The 27,202-nt window shown below is 42.0% G+C and overlaps 1 protein-coding gene across 6 annotated transcripts in view; it reads right to left on the bottom strand.

The window, feature by feature from the left end:
• Positions 1-1,981: 1,981 nt before the first annotated feature.
• Positions 1,982-27,202, bottom strand: part of Zfyve9 (zinc finger FYVE-type containing 9) — a 144,068-nt gene continuing 118,847 nt past the window's right edge. For 4 of the 6 annotated variants that reach the window (XM_076934482.1, XM_076934481.1, XM_034501775.2 and 1 more), the window contains 6 exons: positions 20,350-20,500; positions 16,361-16,441; positions 11,439-11,601; positions 8,315-8,420; positions 5,013-5,189; positions 1,982-2,238 (listed from right to left, as the gene is read on the bottom strand). In XM_076934482.1, coding sequence (XP_076790597.1) covers positions 2,077-2,238; positions 5,013-5,189; positions 8,315-8,420; positions 11,439-11,601; positions 16,361-16,441; positions 20,350-20,500 — 840 coding nt within the window. In that variant the 3' untranslated portion in view covers positions 1,982-2,076. Of the gene's footprint in view, positions 2,239-5,012; positions 5,190-8,314; positions 8,421-11,438; positions 11,602-16,360; positions 16,442-19,275; positions 19,538-20,349; positions 20,501-27,202 lie in introns of those variants that run through there. The other 2 variants (XM_076934483.1, XM_076934485.1) reach the window with 2 other exon arrangements.

Genomic DNA, 27,202 nt, shown 5'->3' with positions numbered 1-27,202 from the left:
GGTGGCAGCCACCTACCACTGTCCCACAGGCCTGTATCTGAACCCAGGGCGTTGTGAGTAAACTGCTTTTGCTGTAGAGGGATTAAGTCCTGTGTGACCCTGGCCTCCACTGACTCCAGTATCAGTTACCCTCAAGCAGTATATTATAAACTAAGTATAGAAATGCATCTGGCCTGTGATCAAAATAAATTAACAAAGAAAATCAAAAGTATACAAAGCTTAGCATGATGGGACACAACTTTAATCCCAGTGTTTGGGAGGCAGAGGCAGGCAGATCTCTGTGAGTTCAAGGCCAGTCAGTCCAGGACACTAAGGACTACACAAGGAAACCCTGTCTCAAAAAAAGAAAAAAAAAAAAAAATCAGTCTCACATATATCTTCGTGACCTTTGTTTTCTGAGCTCCAGTTAAAGGGCTGCTTAGAGATAAAGTGATTCCAAGTTTGGAGCAGGGTCACTGCACGATTAGCCTGGAGCTTCATGTTAGGCTAGACAGGAGAATTAAACCCAAGGATGTCATGAAAAGGATGCAGGAGCCAGCTTGAAGGTGTTCAACTTAACCAAAGCAGAGATCACCTGAGTACAAGACTAAGACAGAACTCCACAGGACCAACATGAAAACCACATGAATAAAGGACAAAGGAAGGAAGGGTTTCTTTGTTTCCAGATTATTAAATCCAGCTGGTAAAGGAAGGGCATGCTTAAACTAGAAAGCCATTTTACAGCTGTCACAGTAAAAGATCAGTGCAGGCAAGAAACATCAGTGGTGCGAAATCTAAGGGAAATTTTGAGAAGATATTTGCATAGATTGAAAAGTGCTCTGCATAAATTAGTTATTACTAAAAGGGCAAATGCACAGTAGGGAAACTAGACATGTTGAACAGGTTATAATGAGACTTGCCACTGTCTCTGAAAAGCAGATGAATAGCAAGTGATTCTGGCCGAGAATGCAAACTCAAATGAGGTATTTTCTGCTAAAACCAAACAAAAATCCAGGACGTGAGGGCCTATACTCACAAAAAAAAAAAAAAAAAAAAAAAAAAAAAATCCATGCCACAAAAAGATAAAGCCAAGCCTAAAGCGTTGTGCAGCATCTAATCCTAGACTGCAAAGTTCCCTGTTGTAGAAAGGTTCCCAAAGGTTCTGGGCAGGCATGAGGTTAGAGCCTCCAGACACTGGCCTTGACTTGAGTGCTATTTGAGCAAGGAATAAACATTTACTGTAAGGGGGTGAGGGGCTGTGTTGTATGCACCTTAATCTGAAAGACCTCAATTTTATAGAGGGGAAAGATAAGCACTGACAAACCAAATGAGCAAAGTGTTAGTGTGTGAGCGTGTGTACATGGGGTTGTGGGAAAGAGGACACTTTTTTTTTACATGTACAACTTTCCTGGAGTTTTAAGAGCTTTCCTAGTAGACTGTCCTTTAATAAGACTTCTAGTATGCAGTGAGTAAGGATACCCTGGGAGTCCTCTGCCAGCTGTCACTCAGTGTCTCTAGCCAAATGCCCTGGTTTATACTGAGTTACCTTCTGTTGCTAACAGACCAGAAACCCCTTTGGTTTGATTCAATTAGTAATCTGAACAAATAAATACAAATCTAAAGATGAATTCTCCTTGATGAAGAGCTGAGGTATAGCCAGGATGATCAGTATAGCATTCTTTTTATGTCAATTCTGTACAGGAAGTGCAAAAGTGACGATTCATTGTTTATTTCCTTTCTGCCCCCCACCGTGACCTTGGTGATGGTTGCACCCATAAGAGCATTCATCTGAGCACATGACCAGAAGTAATTGTAAGAGAGGAGCAGAATTCTTGTCTAGACAGTAACAGAAGGGAGTTAGCTGCAAAGATAGCATATCTGTTGTGCATTAAGAAGCTGCCCGGGTCTTCTTGGAGAATGCATAGAAGACTTAGAATCATGGAACATCTGTCCCCCACCACCCTCCCCACCCCTTTTCCCCTAAGTCCTACTCCCACCCCATACCCTCCCTACAGACAGTGTTAACAAAAGCTTAATCTTCCAGTTTTAAAGTGCAAATGATTTGGATATGACTGCTGCTGCAACAGGAGTCCTCATCTATGCGATGTTTTCCAGAATATAAAAGATGAGTTCCATGACGACGGGGCCTTCGCTGAGCTGGCAGGCTCCTCCATGGATGACAGGCACCAAGGCACTGTCCAGATCGTTCATGTACTGTGAGGGAAGGGGCTGGCCATTGCTCCCTGCTTGATAGCCAACCTACCAAAGAGAGAGAGCGATGACAGGTTACCAGGCAGGGAAGATCTCTGCAGAGGGCTGAACCACAGAGGCCAAGCAGGAAACACCACATCTTTTGCCATGAGGTAGACATGATGACAGCGCACATTCTTCCTCTTCTTTTTACTGGTTTATCATCATTTACTACCTACTCGGGCCACTTGATATCTGTGATAGTGAGCAACCGAAAACAGAAATTCAAAAATAAAAGGCCCTTTCCCTCAAGAGGGTCACAAATTTAGCAGAAAAATGCTTGCTGACCAGTTGTTCCATGTGAGAGGCCTCTCAGATGCTACAGTGCTATGTGAGATGGAAGCATGGTACTTCAAGAGTGTTACACAGACAGACTTTTGTTTTTTCTGCATTTTATGCATGTGTATAGGTGTGTACATGTGCCATGGCATACAAGTGGAGATGAGAGGACAGTCTCAGGAGCCCGTTCTCTCCTCCTTCCATGGTTATATGGTACATATATGGTACATGGTTATGGGGACAACTTGTCAAGCTTGACAGTAGGATGTCTTTACCCACTGAGCCATCTTGCCAGCCTGGTTTTTATTATTGTTGTTTTGTTGTGGTTGTCTTGCAATAGAGTCTCATCTCAAACTTGAGATGTGGTAGTCAAGGATGATCCTAAGCCTTTGTTCCTCAGTCTCCACCTCTGAAACACTGAGTTACAAGGGTACCCCACTATGCTCAGTTTATGTGGTGCTGAGAATCGATCCCAGGGCTTCATTCATGCTAGGTGGGCACTCTAAACTGAGCTACATCCCCGGCCCCAGAGAAGCCTCTTGCAGCTCAGGACAAGACTTTAAGTGAAAGTAAATACTACCTGATGATGCCTAGTGAGGAACTGAAGCCAGATAGAGAACCTTTTACCCTGCCCTGGTCAGATATGTAATTAAATTCTGCAATGAAAAGCAGACATTCCCAGTAAGTACTCAGAAAAGCATCTCTGTGGCAGAATTAATTACTGGCTCAGAGGGAATATTGACCTGAGAGCCCATGTGAAAATAAAATTTGAAAGCAGCGTTGAAACAATAACAAAAAATTTATGGTCAGCAAAGACCACCAACAATTTGTTAGATTTAGTCATAATAAAATATTAAGTCCCTGCAGGGGCAGGGTGACCAAAAATAAAGGCATGCAAGGGCGTGCCCAGACAAGTCCAAACAAGCCCAAGTGAGTAATGGGCTATCTGGTGTTTACTTTTCTCCCCCTCCCTTTCTGGGAGGTCCGAGGTTCTGCAAGTTCTGCCAGTTCTGCAAGTTGCTGATGTTTGAAATATCCAATCATGTGTAGCCGCGCAAAAGTGCAACCAATCATATGTAACCGTGCCAAATTTTCCAGCTCTCCCCAACCCCTACCCATAAATATCCCAAGTTTCCTGGGTTCTAGGTCAGAACCTCTATCTCCTGCATGAGATATGTTCCGGCCCGAGGGCCCTCGTCATTAAACCTCCTCTGCAATTGCATCAAGATGGTTTCTCGTGTGTCTTTGGGTTCGTGCAGGTCCGGACTTGGGTGAGGGTCCCCGTTTGGGGGTCTTTCACCCACACACATTTCTTCTTTAAAAAATAAACTTATTTTATTCTTTATTTTGTTTTGTTTTTTTGTTTTGTTTTGTTTTTCGAGACAGGGTTTCTCTGTGTAGTCCTGGCTGTCCTGGAACTCACTTTGTAGACCAGGCTGGCCTCGAACTCAGAAATCTGCCTGCCTCTGCCTCCCAAGTGCTGGGATTAAAGGCATGCGCCACCACCGCCTGGCTTATTCTTTATTTTTTAAATGTGTGTCTGTTTTATAAACCCCCTTGTGGGTGCTGGGAACTGAACCATGGTGCTTTGCAGAGCAGCAGGTGCTCTGTACAAAGCAGTCTCTCCAGCCCCTCCCACACTCATTTCCAATGACTCAGCACAAGGACGGAGGGTAAAAATGACAGCTGGCAAATTAAGCATCCAATGTAGGACCAGTGGGACCTGCTGTGGAGAGCAGGGACACAGGGGAGAAATACTAGGAGGAACTGGGGTTTAGAAGGTGAGGACTGGATTTTTTTTGTTGTTGTTGTTGTTGGTTTGGGTTTTTTTGTTTTTTTTCTTCGAGACTCAGAAATCCGACTGCCTCTGCCTCCCAAGTGCTGGGATTAAAGGCGTGCGCCACCACTGCCCAGCTGAGGACTGGATTATTAATACAAAGAGCACATAAAAACATCAAGCCAGGCATGGTGGCACACACCTTTCATCTCAGCACTCAGGGGCAGATGGATCTCTGTGGGTTCAAGGCCAGTCAAGACAACATAGTAAGACCCTGTCTCAAAAAAAAATTAAACAAAAGCAAAAACCTGTCAAGTCCAATGACAAGAAAATTGTTGGGGAGATAACTCAAACTACTCACTGAATGAAAATCCTGGCAGCAAGAAAACTCTTACTAGGCAGTGGCAACTGTAGATGCCAGTTAGCAGGAGCCTGGCAGAGCTGAGTGAGTAAGGCAACACTGGGGACACCTGGCACCTGCCCCTAAGGGGCTGTAGAACAGTGCGTCCTAGATGGGAATGGGGAATTTCAAAGGGTGACACATACTCATCACAGGTAGCAAGACCTCACAGTGTCTCCCAAACCCTCCAGTGAGAAGGAAGGAAATGCCTGGGGATGCATACGGGTGAGTGTGTTATTGCTGGAGGCCGGGTGAGAGGGTGACGTCTAGAGGGCTCAGGAAAACTCACAGATAAAAGGAACAAAACCTGTCCAAAATGCACCTTACCTGATCTGAGTCAAGTGTTACTCGGAGTCCCAGTTTTGTCATTCCATCTTCTTTTAAAAGCTTCAGGTGGGGACAGAGGGCGAGGCAGAATGCCTTGGCAACATGCTCGGTCAGCCTGCTGTGATCTGCAGGGTCACTCAGGCAGTTATGGTGGTCATCGTTTTCAAGGAAAAACACCTATCCACAAACAAAAGAGGCTTTTTACCTTGTGCCTAGATGCGAACACGCCAGTTAGCCCCTCTATCTGAGCACCCGATAAGAGTCCTCAGGGCCAGGGAAAGCACTACACCAAGGGCAGGAGAGATGGCTTAGCAGACAAGGGCACACCCTGCACAACCCAGCCGCTTGAGTTTAACCCATGGAATCCATGTGAAGACAGAAAGAACCTAGTCCATAAAGTTGGCTTCTGACCTTCATAAACATGCCATGATAGGTGTGCCTGCCATGCCAGGCACACACAGACATATCTTTAAAAGTCTCCCATTCTGTACTGCATACTTTTTTTTTTTTTTTTTTTTTTTGAGACAGGGCTTCATGTTATCCAAATTTATCATGTAATCAAGGTCCTGATCTTCCCAATTCCAAATGCTGGGGTTACAGCCTTGTGCTACCATGTGCCACTATATGCCAATGAACGGTGCTCTAAAAGACAAAGCAGCATGTGGCCAGTGTTCTTAGGAAGTGATATGAGAGTCTAAAAGCACAGTCATTGTAGACTGTGGAATCCAGCTCTTCACAGAGTATTCAAGTGGATAAGGACAGAGGGCAGTGCCTGGGTGTAGGGTACAAGCCTTTAATCCTAGCACTGAAGAAGCCTCAGATAGGAAACCTCTGACAGCCAGCACTACATGCTTAAGACCTTGTGTCAAAAGGAGAAAACGGAAAAAGCTGGGGCATGGCGGTACATGCTTTCGATCCTAGCACTTAGGAGGCAGAAACAGGCAGGTCTCTGTGACTACTCTCTACAGTATGTCCTTACTATATGACTGACTCTACGGGGGTCAGTCATACTACCAGGCCAGCTTTCAAGGGACTTAAAATTTTCTGGGCTTGATAAAGTTCTTACCTCATCTGATGAAGGCCTGAGTTTGATCCCCTGGTGGCAGTGGCACATGGCTTTAATGCCAGCATTTGGGAGACACAGGCAGGTGGATCTTTGAATTCAAGGCCAGCTTGGTCTACAGGAGTAACTACCAGGACACCAAGACTACACAGAAAAACCCTGTCTTGAAAACCCAGAAAGAAAAAAAAAAAATGCTGGGTGTGGTGTATGCTCTTGCAATCCCAGGACGAGGGAGCTGGAGACAGGAGGATGCCTGGGGCTCACTGTCTAGCTTAATTTTTGAGCCATAGGCCAACAAAAAAAGTGTGTTTCAAACAAGATGATGTTTCTGATGGTGACACCTGAGATTGTGCATATATTTATAGGCACACATGTGACACGGTGTGCCTGTGGAGTCACTTCTCTCCTTCCATCTTTTCATGCATTCTGGAAACCAAACTCAGACTGTCAGGCTTTATGGTAAGGGCATTCTGCCACTGAGACATCTCACCAGCTCACAGGTTAAATTATGATTCTCAAAGGACCTGCTTTCCGTCCTCTCTCCCTCCTTCCTCTCCCTATGTAACCCTGGCTGGCCTGGAGAACACTCCTATACTCTGTAGGGGTTAGACTGGCTGTCGACTGGCAACAGTCTTTATGTCTCTGCCTCTGAGTACTTCGATTATAGACATGCATCACTGTGTCTGGCTTTCAAAAGATTTCACATCTGCTGTGCCTCTGTGCATACAGAAAGCAATAGCTTGTCTTTTCTGGATGATATAAAGGATAAACAATATAAAGACAAAATTTAAAATAAAAATAAGTATAACTATATAATGTTTACATATTGTTATATACCAATTCTAGTATGCTGGTCCAAAGAGGGCTATGCTAAATACATGGGGCTGACAATGTAGCTCCAAGACGAAGCATTTACTCCAAGACTCCAGGACACACACACACACCCTGCTGAGTCCATTTCAGTTGCTGATATGTGCGTAGGGCTGACCACCTAAAACTGGATCACTTAGAAGGGGCTCTGGTCCCTGGAGGAGACTGAGTCTCCGTCACTCAGCAGCCATTAATTGCCTAAAGCTCCTCATCTAGGACCTTCTTGTAAAATTCCCTGTCTACTTCTCATGTTAACTGATGTTATCATGTGGGTCTTGCTTAGACAACCATATTGTTAAAACTCCATGGGCACAGCTCCCCTGTCATAAACAGAAGATATTACCTCACAACAAAGGTGATGGTCCTCGGGGTTGTGTTGTAGGACTTTAAAATAAAATTAACTGATGCAGGATGTTAGTAGTATTGGCTGGCCTCAAATTTGTGATCTCCCTGCCTTAGCCTTCCAAGTACTGGGATTACAGGTATGTGCAGGCACATCTGGCTAGCAGCTTAAAAGCTGGCAAGATCTGGCTTTGAACTGGGAACTTGCCATTGCATGTTTACCTGTAATTGTTGACAAATCTTACTGTGAATTGGACATCATTTAAGACCACGTTATTCAAAGGAGATTTAACTGAGTACAGCATGGCATCCTCAGCTCTCTGAAGAATGGAGCAAAGACGCAAGGACGGCTCGCTCCACTCAGAGACACATCCTTCTTGCATTGCAAAGCAAATACATGAAAATGAGTACATAGACACTGCAGAGTGCAGCAGGATGCAGTTTTGGACTTTCTTTCCCAGTCAGCTAAGACAGATCACAGGGAAGTAAATAGAAAAGATAGATGAAAAATTTTTTTTTCATCAAAGAGAATTTCTTTTTTTAATATTTATTTATTTATTTATTTATTTATTTATTTAATGTATGTGAGTACACTGTAGCTGTCTTCAGACACATCTGCAGAGGGCGTCAGATCCCATTACAGATGGTTGTGAGCCACCACATGGTTGCTGGGAATTGAACTCAGGACCCCTGGAAGAGCAGTCAGTGCTCTTAACCACTGAGCCATCTCTTCAGCCTGAGAATTTTTTTTCTTTAAACTTTTTTATATTTATTTATTTTAATGTGTATTTGTCACATAAGTGCCACTTACAAGGTGCGGAATTAAGAGGTCAATCTGTGGGAGTGGTTTCTTTCCTTCCACCACATGGGTCCCAAGGGCTCAATTCAGATCTCCAGGCTTGTTGGAAATGCCTTTACCTACCGACCCATCTTGCTGGTTCTTGTTCCTCCTGAGTCAGCCCAGCATGGGCTTTTGGCTTAGCAAAGATTACGCTGAGAACAGGACACCAAGTTCTCATTTCCTTACCTCTGTCCATCTGATGACTTTTCCATTTGCTTTATACTCTGACCCATGGAATATTTTCACGTTTGTTATAGATTCCATGGACTTCCCATCTATAGGACTCACCACACTACAACAGAGAAAAGAGAAGGTGATATCATGTCACATTTTGAAGTGCCTTGCTGAAGACATCTGCGGCATATCATGGCAAGACACAGAATGCTCATGGCAAGGGCTGTGCACTGAAACAATTCAAGCACACAGAGCAAAAGGCAGCCACCTTGCAGGCACCCATTTTCAGTTCACTGTAATGTACCAGGCTGCTCACTCACCTCTGCTCTTCTTCCACCATTTCTTCCTGAAATAAACACATGGCTATGTACCCAGTCTGCTTCCCCACTTGGCTCCTACTCTAGAACGATGTTCACCATGCTCCTCTGTGCATATCTGCCTTAGAAAATGAGTTTGAAGGGAAGGGAGTCTAACCTGTCATCCTTGGGTGCTGTATCTCAGCTGCTGACCAGTACTTGGAACTTAGGAATTTAATGAGCACTTGTTAAGAGCTATTTAAGGCTGCAGATCTGGCTCAGGGATAACAGGGCTTGCTTACAAAGCAGAAGATCTCAAGTTCATTCTCCACTAATGACATCAAATGAATGAATGAATGAATGAGTGAATGCTGGAGAGCTGGGGTGAAGCAAGACCAGTGTCCGTCATCACACATTCTCTTCAGTGCTATGTTATCACTCTTAGATTCCTAAACAGAAGTTACTTTTGGCAGTTATTTCTCTTAAAATGTAACAAGTAAATTAAACATGTAGATACACACATTTACTCTGAAAAGGACAGACACTGATTGCTACAAAGATTCTAGACTCCTCTCAGCAATGTTTAAACCTATTTATGTTCTTGATTCTTTTTAGTTTGTTCAACACAGGATCTCACTGTACAGTCTGGCTGGCCTCACTTCAGAGGCTGGCCTGCCTCTGCCTCCTGAGTGCTGGGATTAAAGATGTGTATCACCATGCCTGGTCCTGTTCTTAATTCTCCATACATCCAGAGTTAAATTAAGGGCTAGCGCCCAGCAGTAGTGGCACATGCCTTTAATCCCAGGACTTGGGAGGCAGAGGTGGATTTCTGAGTTGGAGGCCAGCCTGGTCTATAGAGTGAGTTCCAGGACAGCCCGGGCTACACAGAGAAACCCTGTCTCGAAAAACCAAATAAATAAATAAATAAATAAATAAATAAATAAATAAATAAAATTAAGGGCTAGCAAGATGGCTCAGCAGGTAAAGGTACTTGTATGCAGGTCTGGCTAGAAACAACTGCACAGAGTTGTCATCTACAGGTGAGCAAGGCCCTTATATCCCCCAAATAAACAAATGTAATAAACATTTTAAAAGAGAAATCGAAACTAGGGAATGGGAGCAAGAAATACCAGAAGTTTTGCTGTATATGAAGAGGGAATGTACAACAGAGTTAGAATACAGACGTTGGCCAGATCTGACCTCACAAACTGGTATTGGGAACTATGTGAAGAAGGCAGTAGAACTGATCCCAGGGCATCTTGAGGAAGAGGGCAGGCTGAGGGCAGCACGTGCAAAGGTCTGGGGCAGGTAGGTGCACAGATGTGCTCAAGTAAGAAGGCCAGTGTCCTCCTGAGCACTTGGGAGGCAGAGGCAGGAAGACTGCTTTGAGTTTTGAGTTCAACCTAGAGTACATAGAGAATTCCAGACCAGCTTAGACTACAGAGTAAGACCCTGTCTCAAAACAGCAAGAAATGTAGGTTCTCAGAAGTAACAAGTGACTTTGAATTTTATCTTGAAATACACTAGATGCCACTGATTGTTTGAACAGAAAGTGACATCATGGTGGCAGCTGTGTTAGGAGAGAATAGAAGCTGATCAGAATGAGAAGGAAACCAGAAACAAGGGACACATCAGAGGCTACTGCAGTTGCCCAGACTGAGGTGATTTAAAATGGTTAAGTTGCTTTTAAAACTCTGACAGTGGCAGTAGGGTGGTGAAAGCCACTGTGGTTTGAGATGTATCCCGAAGCACAGCAAACAGGATTTATTGTTAGGTTAATTGTGGGGTAGGAGAGAAAGAAAAGTATCAAAAACAAATCCAAGGTCTTGGTGTGAAACATTAGCATAGAGTTGCCATGAGCCAAGGAAGAATTTGGATATAAAGCCCAAGAAGATGGTTTTATATGAGAGTTTTGCTGAGTCTTAGTTTTTTGGTGCTGACTTATTCAGAGGAAGTGTATTAGCAAAGGTGCTTGATACCCAAAGGCCGTGGTTCTAGCCAAGCAAGTGTAGAAGACCTGCCTGAGCTGTCCCTCAAAAATATACACAGTGAATCCTTCACAGATCAAGTTATGTGGGCTGAAGAAGTGGCTCAGTGGCTCAAAGCATACGCTTGCTGAGAAACTGGGTTTGGTTCCCAGCATCCAGGATAGGTAGTTCCCAACCACCTGTAATTCCACATCCAGGGGATCGGAGTCTGTGTGTCTGTGGGCACGCATAGTCATGTGTACAGTCATACACACAGATGCATAACTTTTAAAGATGTTAAAAAAATTTTTTTTAAAGAAATTAAGCTAGGTCTGGAGAGATGGCTCAGTGGTTAAGAGCACTGGCTGCTCTTCCACAGGTCCTGAGTTCAATTCCCAGCAACCACAGGAGGCTCACAATCGGTAATGGGATCTGATGCCTTCTTCTGTTGTGTCTGAAGACAGTGGCAGTGTACTCCCATACATTAAATAAATTAATAAATAAATAAATAAATCTTTTTTTTTTTTTTTTAAAGAAATTAAGTTAAAAACCCCCAAATTACAAATTCTGTGTTATACGCTGGGCGGTGGTGGCGCACGCCTTTAATCCCAGCACTTGGGAGGCAGAGACAGGCGGATTTCTGAGTTGGAGGCCAGCCTGGTCTACAAAGTGAGTTCCAGGACAGCCAGGACACAGAGAAACTCTGTCTTGAAAAACCAAAAAAAAAAAAACCAAAAAACAAAAACAAAAAACAAATTCTGTGTTATAATTCCTTTTTCAAAGGCAGACATTTAGCCAAACTCTGAAGCAGCAGTGTGCACAAGCAGACAAAGCCTAGAGCTGACTCCTAGCAGCTCTGAGGGTTACACTTACCCTTTGTTAACTGTCTTGTCATCATCCACCCACAGGATGTGGATCTGCTCCTGTGGGTCCTCTGCATCTGCCTTCCCACAAGTGACGGTGAAGTCCTTCATCTCCCGAAGTGACTGCCTCAAGGAATCCATGTTCTCTGCAGTGATCTGGACCATAACGCCATCTAAGAGTATCAGCATGAAGGGCATTCAGATGGAAACAGTGTGAAGCCAGGGGGAGCTGGCTGAGACACAGTGGCCAGCGTCTAGCAGACTCTCTAGTGCTAAATATAAGCTCTGAAAGCTGACACAGTTTTGAGCTGAAACTCTTACTGAAGGAACTCTGAGAGCAAACATGGAGGCTCACTTCACAGTTAGCACTGCTGGCTTCTTTTCAGACCCCATTTTGTATATTTTCTGAGATTGCTCAAGAGGGAAAACTTACACATGACCACATAGCCTCACATAGCATTTTATTCCTGTTTGCTTGCCTTCATGCAGTTACCACCCCTGACTGTATGTATTGGCTCTTAATTTCTGCCGGTTATATGACTGTCCTGCAAATGTTTGTTTTAAAATTACTGAATAACAACAACAATAAAACAAAACAAAGTTTGACTAGGTTTGATGGTACAGACCTTTAATATCTCTATTTGGGTTGTAAAGGCAGGAGGATCTACTTTGTAGCCTAGTCTACATACATAAAGAGCCAGGGCTACATAATGAGCCTCTTTCTCAAAAACAAAACAGAGTAAAAAATGACAAAAACCGAAGCAAACAAAAATTACTGTGGTGATTTGGATAAAAATGGCCCCCACTGGCTCATATATTTGCACGCTTAGTCCCCTACTGATAAACTGGCTTTTTTAAATATAATTTTTTAAGAATTTGTTTTTTATGTATGTGAGTACACTGTCACTGTCTTCAGATACACTAGAAGAGTGAATTGGATCCCATTACAGATGGAATTGAATTCAGGACCTCTGGAAGAGCAGTCAGTGCTCTTAACCACTGAGCCATCTCTCCAGGCCCCCACCCCCAACTGTTTTAATGATTAACAGGTGTGTTCTCATTGCAGGAAATGTGTCACTAGGAGTGGACTCTGAGGTTTCAAAGCCCCTGCCAGGGCCAGCCTCTGTGTATCTTTCTGTCTCTGTCTGCTTGCTGATCAGTATGCATGCTCTCAGCCCCATGCCTGCCTACCTCCACCAAGCCTACCTTCTCACCATGCTGGAAATGAATTAAGTGTGGTGGCTTGAATAAGAATGGCCCTGGGGGGGGGGGGGGGTGGGGACGGCGGCTGAGAACAGACATGGGTCCTCTGCAAAAACAGGCAGTGCTCCAAACTGCTAAGACATCTCTCCAGTAATGTCCTCTTTCAAACTCATTTCTAAGATACATGCATGTTCAAGTGCAGCAAGTGTGTGCAACAGCACTTGTATGACAAGAGACAAGAAACTGCGAAGTTTGTTCTCTCTCTGCACCATGGGTTCCAGGATTTGAACTCAGGCCACCAGGCTTACTGCAAGTGCCAGTACACACAGCCCTCTCACTGGACCAACCATTTCTTTCCTCTCTTTTTTTAAAGATTTAAAAAAAATTTAAATTATGTGTGTGTTGGGTATACATGTTGTTTTGTGTTGGGTGTATTAGGTGTGTATGCATGCATATTTATATATGTGTATAATATGTGCATGCGTGTGTTGGGTGGGTACTATGCCTGTGACTATGATTCCTGGTGCCCCCAGTGGACAGCGGCACAGGATCTCCTGGATCTACAGTTACATGTCCTCTCCAGCTCTGCCCCCAACAATCTCTAAATATCATTTTACTGTATAGTTGGAACTGTGAGATGTGGTGTTAAGATATGTGGCTCTTCACTCACTGTTTTACTAAACTTATCAAAAAAGATCAAAGCTAGTATATATAAATATATGTAAAATTATCTATGATTGCCTACTGGAATCCATCTTTCAAAAAGGAATGCTTTACTTAGGAAACAAAGACAGGAGGATCAGGTTTTCAGGATTTCCTCAGCTACATATTGAACTTGAGGCCAGCCTGAGTTACATGAGATCTTGTCTCAAATGACTGAAGTTAGGAGAGGGGTCTGGGAAGAGTGGGGAATGGTTCTGTTCAAGATACATTTTATATATATATATATATATATGCATGGAATTGTCAACCCATAAATTTTAAAAATACTTTTTAAAATAAGGATGCTATTAATTACATCTATTTATTTGAGAATATATGCAAATGACAGAGTGTAATTGAGGTTAGAGGACAACTTCTAGGAGTCAGTTCTCCCTCCTTCTACCATGTGAGTCCCAAGGATGGATCTCAGGTCATCAGGTTTAGCGGCAGGTGTCTTTACACACGGAGCCAGCTCACAGGCCCGGGGATGTTTTTAGATAAGCCTTGGAGTAAGCTGTGTAAATGAACGTCTATCAGCCAAGCATGGCGGCACACTCCTGTGAGCCCAGCACTTGGGAGGCTGAGGAGGACTGAGGACCTTGAGTTCAATTTAAATTGTGCTACATAGCAAGTTCCAATAACAGTGCCGGAGAGTGGTTCCATGGTTAAGCACACTTAGTGCTCTTCCAAAGGAGCTGGGTTCAATTCCCAGTGCCCACACAGTAGTTCACAATCATCTGGAACTCCAGATCCAGGAAATCTATCATTTTCTTATCAAGTTTTTGGGCCCTAGGCATGCATATGGTACACAAACATACACACAGGCAAGACACCCACACATGTAAAACAAATAAATAATCTTTAAAAAAGAAGTAAGAATAAAATAATAACAATAAAGTCTGAAACACTTCCTCTGAGCTGGAGACCTACAATACCTGACAGCAGCAAAGCTAGGCTCATGCTGTGCCTTACCTGAGATGTTTGAAAGTGACTAGAGACTTTCCAGCTCTGTAACAGCCACACAGACTGCCGTTCTAGAATGTATGATGCCTTGGGTTTGATTCCAAGAAACTCTCATACTAGGCATGGTGCTGGCCAGTACTTGTAATCCCAGCATTTGGAAGGTAGAGACAGAAAGACCACACAACCATACAGAGGTCCAAGGTCATCCTTGGCTACACAGTGAATTCAAGGCCAACCTAAAAAGTACAGGAGACCCTGTAGTTTCATCTTGCTTAGTTTTCCCCTTTGTTATGTTACAATCAGTAGGTAAGTTTTAAAAATGTGCTGTAAACTTAGTTTTTTCAAGCTTGATAGTTGCTTAGAGCAGGAATGTTTAGTATATTTTAAGGTAGTAACAATGTATTTTATTAGAACACACACATTCCCAGTAATAATCTGCTTTCTACTTAGTACAGTATTAAATCATAAGTCAACATTAATGTTAAAATCATTTTGATCTGTCTAAGAACTGTTGCAGTGTGGCTGAGCCATCAAGTAGAGCTTTATGAGTTCAGGGTATGACAGTCTGCATGTCAAGTTCCAAGTCAGCCAAAGCTACATAGTGAGACACTGTCTCAGAAAACAAACAAACAAAACACTATAGCAATATAACCCAACTGTACTACTCCTATGGTTAGCTTGGCTTGCAGCACATTTCTGAAATAAATGTTTATTGGAATAAAGCCAGGCCTATTATATATAGCCATATATAGCCAATTATCATCGAAAGGCACAATACTTCCTGTCTCCCACACTCCCCTACAATGCTACTTCCTTATTCTTCATCAGAAAGTGCAGTCTTGTCGCCCTCCTGTTGGCTGGAGTGCTGTGAAGGGACACTACATGAGTTTCCAGGCAGGGCGCAAAGGCAATGCAGCTTCTGCTGTGCTGCTGGGACACTTGTGTTTAGTGATCACTCCTGGTCTCCAAATCATCCCAGCCCCTAGACATACATGTGAAAATTTTTTCAGGGAATTTTATCTCATTTCCAGGCAATAATTTTGTGCCTTTAAGTCACACCAAATGTCATGGAGCAGTATCAAATTCACTGCAGTGCTGTATCAAGATTCCTTAGCCAGAGGAGTCAGCAAGCATGATAAAAGAACTGCTTTATGCCATCAAATTTTGGGGTGGTTTGTAATGCAACAAGAATAACTAGACCAAGATTGGCAGGTGGATCTCTGTGAGTCCGAGGACAGTACACTGTACAGAGCAAGTTTCCCGAACAGTCAGGGCTTTGACACAGAGAAGCCTTGTCTCAAACACCCAAAAGGAATAACTAGACCAGAGTACAGTAAAGGACAAGGACAAAAGGAAAATAAGCAGCATGCTGGCCCGCCTTCCCAGGGGTTAACTAGCCTCTACTGGGGTGCCATGTCTAATAGCAGCAAGCACACGTCATTCTGTACTGCAGGGATAGTGGCAATATTTCAGTGAATAGGTGTGAGTGACATCATTTATACTGTCGCCATACAGAAATATGGTATGTATAATATTACCCCTTGGCATTCTATATCAGATGTGTAAGTGGCCATCTCTAACATTTCACAAGTGCCTGTGGTGCCTATACGGATTCCCCCCATTGGAGAACTAGGTAATCCATGCCAGGTTTTTGCTTGCTTCCCTGTTTCTCTTGCTATGTTGGTTAGACTGCTCTGGAACTCCTGGGTTCCAGTGAGCAAGCTTCCTGTCTCAGCCTCCTGAGTAGCTGGCAGTACATGCACATGCTACCATACCCAACTCTTGTGACAGTTTTAATCTGAAGAATGGTCTATCTCTGAATAAAAAAAAAAATACAGGTTAGACATCTACACCTGAAGTCTCTAGGGTAAACTTAAACTCATTCCTTCACATCCCCAGTGCTGGATTACAGGTTTGTACTACCATATCTGGTTTGTACCCTGAGGCAGACTTTACCCACCTGAACTACACTCACAGCCCTCACACACTTCTCAATGGTGTCCATTTTCAGCTGTAAAAATCAGGATCAAACTGAGGCATGCGGAATAAACAATTCACCTTTACCTTCTACAATACTGGACTTGGCAAGGTATCCTGAAGAGGATTTCAGTGCACCACTGAACACAAAGAAACTGGCACCAGTCACTACAACAGACATGAAAATAGGTTAGTGAAGACAGACTGCTGAGACAGGCATTGAGAACACAGAGACATAAACTGAGAATTCTTGGTATCATTATACAGAAAACAAAACACGACCCTGTGCAACTAACCAATTAATAGGTTAATCCTCTATCCTGATGCTCTCTGTCTCAATCAAGTATCAAAGAATTTTATAAAACTTTAAATATTTCACAATTTTTTTCAACAATTTTTTTTTAATAAATTTTATGAAAAAATTTAATGGCCAGGTCCTATGGTTAGCTTGGCTTGCAGCACATTTCTGAAATAAATGTTTATTGGAACAAAGCCAGGCCTATTTTCTTACATATCTTCTAAGGCAGTCCAGTACTATAACTCTAAAGAGAACAGCTGGTGGGAAACACTGTCAAGTCTAACATATTAACCACCTGGCTATTCATGGAAAAGGTTTGTAACTCTTTATCTACCAATTCCCAAATTTTCTATTTTATAATCGAGTATATATTGAAGTTGATAAAAAAGGAAAAAAAAAAAAAAAGAAATGTCAACTGACAAGCAAAATGAGGTCTGTTAGCTACTTTACTTGCCAAGTAGAATTATTTTGTTTGTTTGTTTTGGTGTTTTTATGTGCTTCTTTGAGACAGGGTCTCATTGTGTAGACCTGGCTGTCCTGGGATTCCCTTTGTAGACTAGGCTGGTCTTAAACTCACAGAGATCCACCTACTTCCATCTCCTGAGTGCTGGAACTAAAGGTGTGTCCCCACTTCCCCAGTAGAGTTTATTTTAAAGGGCTATTTTGAATAACTATTTAGGGCTGGAAGGTAGCTTAGTTGGTAGAGTACTTGCTTTATAACCTTGAGGACCAGAGTTTGGCTCCTCTGTATCCATAAAAATTGAAGGTGCAACAGTGTTCATCTGTAATTCCAGCTAGGGGATAGGGACAAATGGCTCCCAGGAGTCACTGGCCAGTTAGTCTAGCCAAACAGTGGGCTCCAGGTTCAATGAGAGATTCTATCTCAAAAAAATAATGTCTGAGCGGGCTAGTTAGTTGACTCAGTAGGTAAAGGCACTTGCCACCAATCTTGATTTTTATCTCTGGGAACCATATGTTGGAAGGAGAAAAACCAATTCTCTCAAATTATTTTCTGACCCACACACAAGCATAATAAATAAATGTTAAAAACATACAAACAAAAACACTGAGCAAGCCATTAAAGAAGAGACCTAATGCGGACCCCTGGCTTCCACATAGAAATGTACAAAGTTAAGCCCATATACATTTCCATGGATAATGTACACATTTACATGAACTACCACTATCTCTTCAAAATCTAAAGAATATGCAATCATATTTAGTTTAAAAAAATTAACTTCACTGTACTGCTCTTAAGTTTCCTACCTCTTTTTTGGCTTTTTCATAACAGAGTTTTTCTGTATAGTCCTGGCTGTCCTGGAACTCACTCTGAAGAGCAGGCTGCCCTTAAACTTGGAGATCCACTTGCCTCTGCATCCCAAGTGCTGGAATTAAAGGCTTGTCCCATCACTACCTGGCTATTTTCCTACAACTTAAACTGGACAGAGCTAATCCAATTTCCTACTGATTAATCCTATAAGGTAGTGATCCAGTCTTTGTCAGATGCAGACACAAAGTAAGAATCCTACCTCTGGACGACTCTCAGAATTACAAACCATGACTCAAATTGAGCCAAATATGACTTCCTGTAACTTTTGCTCATCAGATCTGGCTCTGTACATTATTACTTCTAAGGCCTCATATCTGTTAGATAACTACTCTACAATTAACTTGCATCTTTAGCTACCTTCCTCCTTAATGGTTCTAGATTTTGTAGCTATTAGAGAATAAATTGCATCTTTATTTTCACATTTAAAAAAAAGTAGCTAATTTTTAATCTTTTTCCACAAGGAATGCTTCACAAAACACAGGAGGAACAAAAGGAACAGTTTTAGTAGGAACTTGGAGGGAAATTAAGTTTATAGTTGAAAAAATTTGGGAAGAGTTAGACATCATCCTTCTCTTGAGAAAACCAGACAAGCATCAGCTGTCAAAAAACTGAAGGCAATGTGTCAAATGGCTTAAATTTACTTAACACAGATTTCCCAGATTTAAGACTTTATGTAAATATTCCATCTACCTAGATATCATTCTACCTATCACTCTATCTCTCTATCTATCATTCTATCACTCTATCACTGTATCTATCTACTCTATCTATCTATCTATCTATCTATCTATCTATCTATCTATCTATCTATCTATCTATCTATCTATCATTTTGAGGCAGGATCTCTCTACATGGCACCAGACCTGACAATGTGACCATTTCAAATCACAGGACCTGAGGGACATTTTCTTGATTTATCTGAAAGTAGTCTTCTTTTTTAAGTGGTGAGCTGCACTTAAAGCCAAAAGTCCTCCTTCAGATGCAAATGAGCCGATTCATCTGCATCTCTGAACAACAAGTGCACCTACACTTATTCTCAGTAAAAGGCTAATCTCAGTTTCAGGTACTAATGTTGGCTTGTTAATATCTAAAGACAGCTCTTGCCAGGCAGTGTTGGCACACGCCTTTAATCTCAGCACTTGGGAGGCAGAGGCAGGCATATTTCTGAGTTCAAGGCCAGCCTGATCTACAGAGTGAGTTCCAGGACAGCCAAGGCTACACAGAGAAACCCTGTCTCAAAAAACCAAAAAAAAAAAAAAAAAAACCAAAAAAAAAAACAAAAAACAAAAAAGACAGCTCTTATAGTTTCTTTTAAAAATATTTATCTTTATTATTTAAATTCTGTGTGTGTGAGAAAGAGAAAAAGAGAAAGAGAAAGACAGGGGTGGGGGAAGAGGGAGGGAGAGAGCGCCAGCCTGCAGACTTGAGATCTTGCAAGTACATGTAGAGCCCAGAGGCACTGGATTCCCCTGGAGCTGGATCACAGGCAGCCCACCTGCCCTGTGTAGGTGCAGGGAAACTTCTTCTGAGGGAGCTGTACTGAGCTAGGCGTGGTGACACTTCTCTTTAACCCTAACAGTTGGGAGGTGGAGGCAGAGGCAGAGGCAGGCAGATCTCCAGCAACTTCCAGGACAGCCTGGAATACACAGAGAAACCCTGTCTTGGAAAACAAATAAAAGAATGAGCAAATGAAAAGAGCTCATTATGTATGGGTGCTTAACTGCACCATACATAAGGGGCTCTCCAGCTCTCCAGCCCCAGCAGGGTTTTTTGTTTTTGTTTTTGTTTTTTTGTTTTTGTTTTTGTTTTTTTAATTATTTCCTCTATAACAAAGATTCCTTTTGCAAAGAGACTCAAAGAGCCAGATAGCTACTTGAGTAGGGAAAATCATCCTCAAAATATACTTGAAAAAGTTAATTTGTGGTCACCTATCTACTAGAAAGTAGATGGTATGGATCTGAGACATCCAATACTTCAACAGAAGAACCTTTTGTTATAAAGAATCTCCATGAGGCCAGCCTGGTCTACCAAGTGAGTTCCAGGACAGCCAATGCTATACAGAGAAACCCTGTCTCGAAAAATTTAAAAAAAAAAAAAGAATCTCCACTGTGCCAGGTGTGGTGGCATACAACTTTCACCTCAGCAACTCATTAGGCAGAGGTCAGCACATAATGAATTCCAGGCCAGCTGGTAGTACATGGTGGGACCTTCCTACAAACTTTAATAATTAAAATACAATAGGGGCTAGAGAGATGGCTCAGTGGTTAAGAGGACCCACAGTGGCTGGCTTGCAATGTCTGGAGTTCTAGGCCCAGGGGATCCAACGGACTCTTTTGGACTTTGTTGGAATCAGACATAAATGTAAGCCACCCATACATGCATAATAATAGATCATTTAAATGAATGAATGAATATATGAATGACTCCTCAGGTAGTTCAACTGTTTACCTTTCCTGGGCTGATTGTGAATACTGATGGCTTGGGTCTGATAGTTTCCATCATCGTTCTGAACACACACAAGATGTGAATCTGCCTTCTCATTGAAGCAGGCACCCCCTGCCAGGACATGTTCATTGGATTTGTTCATGGCTTTCATCATCTGCAATCAAAGAGCAGGGTTAACCTTAATCTGCAACTCTCTAACATGGTAAACCTTCTCAAAGACAATCACAGTTAGTTTAGAAATACAAAAGTTCCCTATGCAATTTAGACATATAACCAATATATATTTTGCATTTATTTTGTCTGTTGTTGTTTGAGACATGGTCTCCCTATGTAAACAGCCTAGAACTCCTATGTAAACCAGGCTGGCCTTTAATTCATTGATATCCACTTGCCTCTGTCTTCAGAGTGCTAGGATTAAAGGTATACATCACCATGTCCAACTGTTTTGTCTTTTTTGAGTTGCACTGAATTCAATTAACACAAACTAGTTAAATGTAGCAGTTTCTCCTACTCACTGTATTCTGTGAGGACACACCCCTTCAATTCTATTTCTAAAAGAATGTACCAATTTAATTGCATCTTCCACCTTCTTCAATATCAAAATTGAGACTTTTATCTACACATTTATGAAATTCATTTAGTTAATTTTAATAATGTATATTTTAGTTCTTTAATGAATTCTAATGTTCAGCTGTATTCTTTTCAAAACAGTAAAGATGGTAATTATAAATGGAAAAGCACATGGGGAGCTAGGGATGTGGCTGCCCAGAGCACTCACTGGGCAAGTACTGAAGAGTGAAAAATTATAAAGATCATTTTTATAGAATATATACATATATAGATGCTTTTTAAGTTCTTTTAGGGACATGGAAAATTTTCTCTGAAGCAAGCCAGGCCAGTTTCAGGAACTGGCTGAAAGTCATTCAGGTGGCGAAACACGATGACAAGGCTGTGGCTCTACGGTTGAAACAAGTGAGAAATAGTCAATCAATAGTTGGTAAATGACAGGGTAGGGCAGTGACATGGTAAAACCACATTTTTGAGAAGAATGAGTGTGCAGAGTGATTTTCACATGACTCTGGATCATTTGGGCTATATTCCTTTGAAATGTTCCACTGTTCTTGGTTACCCCTCTCTCCCTTGGTCTTCCTAGTGCTATGTTCAAAATTTGTAAAACAACCAATCATATGTAACCGAGCGAAAATGCCTTCCTTTCCCCACCCCATGCTATAAAAGACCCCTTAGCCCACCACTCGAGGTCAAAACTCTGCTCTTGAGAGAGCTCGTGGTGTGGTTTGACCTTGGCTGGCCAATTTCCCTAATAAAGCCTCTGCTGTTTGCATCCAGGTATGGTTTCTTGTGATCTTTGGGTGGTTGTGATTTCTTGAGACTTGAGGAAGGGTCCCTGAGTTTGGGGGTCTTCAGTACGAGTATCTGAGTTTAAATCTGTCTACCTGTGTTATTTCTGTACTCCAGCAATTCAAATTCTATATCTATCTATCCCTTTCTTCATATTAATGTATATACTTTTTCCACAGTAACCTCCTGATTATATTTTTTCCAGATATACCTGGATTTCATGTAACCTTTTTTTTTTTTTTAAAAAGATTTACTTTATTTATTTGAGTACACTGTGACCGGCAGGAAAACCAAAGAAGTTATCTTCAGCATGGAGGAGGGGTCTGTGAAGATGTTTCTGCGGGGACGCCCTGTGCCCATGTTGATCCCGGACGAGCCCCCAAATGAAGACCCCCATACTCGGGAGACCCTTCCTCAAGCCTCCGGATCGTGACCACCCAAAAATCACAAGAAACCATACCTGGATGCAATCAGCAGAGGTTTATTAGGGGAGGAGCCGGCAGTCAAAAACGACAAGCTCTTTAGCTCCAAGAGCAGGGTTTTTGGCCACATGTGGTGGGTTAAAGGGTCTTTTATAGCATGGGGTGGGGGGAGGAAGGCATTTTCACGAGCTTACACATGATTGGTTGTTTTACAAATTTTGAACATAGCACTGGGAAGACCAAGGGAGGGGTAACCAAGAACAGTGGAACATTTCAGAGAATCTAGCCCAAATGATAGCATCTTTATCTGTAGTCAGGAATGCCTTCCTGCCTTGGGCGAGGCTTGGGGAATGTAATCCAGCAAGTGTCCTTCACCTGGAATGTGAAGGCCTGAAATCTTATTTTCAGTTCCGAATTCTGTAAGGCGAAAAATCTACACATATTTAATAAAATGGCCTTTATAATTTTTCACTCTACAGTAGCTGTCTTCAGACACACCAGAAGTGGGCATAGGAACCTATTTCAGATGGTTGTGAGCCACCATGTGGTTGTTGGGAACTGAACTCAGGACCTCTGGAAGAGTAATAGTGCTCTTAACCACTGAGCTGTCTCTCCAGCCCGATTTCATGTAATCTTAATCACTTCGATTATTTCCATATAATATTCAAAGCCCAGCTCTGATGTCACACTTTATCTTGTCTACTACTTAGAATCATGATTCTGATGTTCTAGCCCCCCAAACTAAGTTTCCTGTCTTGCCTCCCCTCCCTTCCTAACTGTACCCAAATATGCTTCTTACTTTTAAGAGTATCATTCCTTCATACACTTTCTCTTTCTTTTTTTTAATTTTTTATTTTTTGAGACATGGTCTTACTATGGAGTCCTGATTGATTCTGAACTCATTATTCTTCTTCCTCAGTCTCCCAAGTGTTGGAAGTATAAGCATGTCTGGATGTAGGACTACTCCCCCAACACCCCACCTATTTTAGTGATTGCTCTGGAATTAATGGAGAATTTTTACTAAAGTGTCACATTTTCTTACTCAGTGAAAGAGTGTAAATATAAACATCTTATGTGGTAAGCTCATATACTTATCCTAACTCTAAGCAATGCATGCAAACAGAGACTGGCCTCTATGTAATTATAAAGATATATACGAAATCCTTTTTTAGTGGTTAAAAATAGTTCATGTAGGAAAGTAAGACAAGGCAGTATAAAAGTGGTCAGTGTCTTAGTTACTGTTCTATTGCTTTGAAGAAACACCATGACCAAGGCAATTTATAGAAGAAATCATTTAATTGGAGGTTTGTTTACTATTTCAGAGGATTAGTCCACTATCATCATGGTGGATAGCATAGCAGGCAGGTGTGCTGGAAAAGTAGCTGAGAGCTCTCATCTGATCTACAAGTTACAGGCCAAGAGAGAGAGAGAGAGAGAGAGAGAGAGAGAGAGAGAGAGAGAGAGAGACAGACAGACAGACAGACAGACAGACTGAGCCTGGCATGGGCTTTGAAATCTCAAGCCCAGCTCCAGTGACAGAACTCCAACAGAGGCACCTACTCCAACAAGGCCACATATCCCAATTCTTTCCAAACAGTTCTTGTAACTGGGGATGACGAATTCAAATAGGTGAGCCCATGGGGCCGTTCTCATTTATAGTGCTTCAGTCAGAATCAGTTTTAGTGTTGTCACTAAAATCTGTGTCATCACACTTGTACAGGTGGCCAGTAGTGGTCCCTGACAACTAAGCAGGTACATATATTTAAGAATCTCTGATGGATAAGTTGCAGGAGATTTGATCACACCGTGATCTCTGGGATTGTGTTATTTACTGGAAAAAAATCTGTTTTCAGTTGTGGTATGGTTCAGCCTTAGCATACTCCTTTAATTGAAGAACCTTTTGCTTGAATATTATACACAGGATTAAATAAAGTCAACTACAAGTCAATAGGTGAGAGCAAGCAACCAGCTGACAGGAAGTGAGCATAAGATTAAGAAAAAACAATGAAGCCTGGCTGTGGTGGCCAACAGGAGGATGTCCCTCTGGAGCACAGTGAGGAGGATGTCCCTGTTGTTTACAGTGGGAAGGACTTGTGTTTGACAGTTGGGAGGACATCCATGTTGTGGAGAGTTGGGAGGATGTCACACGCCTTTAATCCCAGCACTTGGGAGGCAGAGGCAGGCGGATTTCTGAGTTTGAGGCCAGCCTGGTCTACAGAGTGAGTTCCAGGACAGCCAGGGCTACACAGAGAAACCCTGTCTCGAAAAACCAAAAAAAAAAAAAAAAAAAAAGATGTGCTGCCCTCAGAATGGAAACTAGGATATGTGTTAGGTTGGAGAAGAGATTCTGTCTTTGTTTCCATAGGAGGAGAAAAGCTGTGGGTACCATCAAGATCAATAAAAGCTAAATGTGAACAGTAGAGAGATGTACTGAATAAAGAGAGTAGATAGTTCATTAGACAGTTTGGTCATTCAGTCCAAACTAACTTATAAAGACTAACAAATGCCTTTCATATGATCGTGCAGGAAAAAAAAAATAGTACTTTTGAATAATTTACCAAAGGCACACTTGCTTTATTGGCATGAAATGCTTTTGAGAAGACTATTTTTGTTGTTTACTATTTAAAAGCACAGTTAAGACATTTAAATAGTGTTAAGTAAATTCAAAGGGTTACTATAGTTTCAACTTGTTTTCTAAATCTATAAGAGTTGGAGTGATCTGGAACTAAGATAAAATATTTGAGCAGGGCAGTGGTGGCCTGGTCTTTAGTCCCAGCAAAGATAGGCTGATCTCTATAAATTAGTTGTTTTGTAAATTCTGGAGTTACAGGGAACAAGGCAGTGGTGGTACACACCTTTAATCCTACCACCCAGGGACAAAACTCAGATACAGTTCTTAATTGGTATGTTTGTGTATTAGAGAAATCAAATACCATATTTACAGATTATTACAAAGACCCTCTAAAGGGTTGGGGATAAGAACAAAGAGCAGCTTCTGCAAGCTGCCAGTAAGCTCATTTCTGTGCATACAACCCTGATCAATATTGAACCAGGTGATACCCTAATTACGGATATCAGATTTATTGTTGAATTGGCAACTGGAGACCATAAAGCAAAAAGGATATACTTTCCATATATGGAGAATAATTATTCCCTCTGCAGCCAGGAGAAGACATGGCAAAGTCCAGTGTGAGGAGTTTACAGTGGTTCCCAATCTCCTCTCTGGGTACCTGAGCGCTGTTGGTATAATACCTACAGAGGAAGTCAGGAACCGGGGATCCAAAGGTCTACCTTTCCCTCCAGGCATCTACATGCCAGGTGGAGAAGGGAAAGGACAGAGCCCAATCTGACTGAGAGTGAGTAATGAGAGTATGGAGGACAGAAGACCTTCCCTGGGGGGTTTGGGCGTGGCTCTTTATGATGAAGACCTTCCCCCCTCCCCCAGCTGCATTCCTTAAGGAAGAGAGGATCCTTGCTTGTTCATACTGGTTTATTTGATGGTGGATATGAATGCACATATCCTTTTTGGGGGGGTGAACCAGGGATTAAATACCTTTTGCAGAAGGAATACCCAAGAAGGGAAGCTCAGTGGCTGAACACTCGGGGCCTATCTAGATAACTCACTAGCATGGAGAACTCCAGGTTTTTATGCTATGTGACTGACTGAGATGGTTCTCTCAGTGGGGTGTCATGGCTATGTGTTCCAGAGCAGGTAGAGACAGGTAGGAAGTAGGAAATAGGTCTACTCTTGCCATTCTCATTTTTGAGATTCCAGGAGTTTGAGCTCATTCAGCCTTATCACTTCTTATGCCTGTCTGGAAACAAGGTCTCACCTGCTCTGTATCTCTTTGAGAAACAAATCTGGACATTTTATGAGGCATGGAAAAACATTATATTCAGTCATTGTCTTATGTCATAAGGGTGGCCAATACAATGACAGACTGGATACTTCAAAGGCAGAGTTCTTTGTAGGCTTAGCCATACAAGCAAAGGTATTATAGCAGAACTGGTGCCTATCTGAATTCCTATCTGAATAGGATGTGGTAGCAAAGGGGTTTGTGCCTTCCTCACTGAGGAAATAGCTCAGTTGTCTAAACTGCTCACCCCTCCTCCAAAAGAGGCACCTATTGAACTGTGGGGACCCACAGAATGGTTACAACGTTTGGCTAATGCCTGGTTTACTGATGGTTCATCCACCACTGATGGAACCAAAACTAATGGGAAGCAGCAGCCTATAGACTGGGGATGGAATGGCCAGTACTAAGGAAGGGACCACAAAATCAGCGTAGCCCTACTGGCTACCTGACAGACAACTAGGAAAGCAAAAGGAAAACTCTCTAATTTCTCTAATTCATGGTGTGTGTGCAATGGAAAAACACTAACTGGCAGATACATGGCAAAGATACATGGTCATGGGAGGCATTAATGGAAATGGAAATGACAAAACCTAATAAAACTTAGCAAAGACATCAGTTTTATGTAGCTCATATAGGGAATACAAGCAAAATGAAAACAATGAAATAGTGAACAAATTAGCATCATCTTTAATTAAGACTTGAATATTAAAATTTACCAGGGAACAAATTCAGAATAAATTAGCAAGAATGATAGATTATGTATTCTAAAAACCTGAAAGTTTACCCCTAATACTAAATAATAACAGGAAATGGAGAACTAAATTAAACTAGGACAACCATAAGGAATTCATAGCTAAGCAGTGGTTTGGAGGTACATGCCTTTAGTCTCAATACTTGGGAGGCAGAGGCAAGCATAGAAGAATTATAGTGATTTAAATTTAAAAGCTGTTTTACAAAAGGCAAGCTGAAATTTAAAGTAAATGTTTTTTTTTTTGTGATCTGAATATAAATACACTTAAACCTTGAATTTATATATAAAGAGAATAGGCGTTTTTAAATTTTCAATTGAAAGATAATACTTTATCTGTTGTCAAAAAAAAAAAAAAATTGCCGTAGGAAAGATAACCAGCCAAAAAGGAACACCCCAGAGTTAGGCTTGGGACAGGATCTTTCCAGGAGAATAAAAACATCCAAGAAAGAAAGCTGGAGACCACTGGA

The sequence above is a fragment of the Arvicanthis niloticus genome, chromosome 5 (assembly GCF_011762505.2).
Source record: "Arvicanthis niloticus isolate mArvNil1 chromosome 5, mArvNil1.pat.X, whole genome shotgun sequence".
Lineage (NCBI taxonomy): Eukaryota > Metazoa > Chordata > Mammalia > Rodentia > Muridae > Arvicanthis > Arvicanthis niloticus.
The sequence above is the reverse complement of the archived record's forward strand: the minus strand, read 5'-3'. Positions and strand labels throughout refer to the sequence as shown.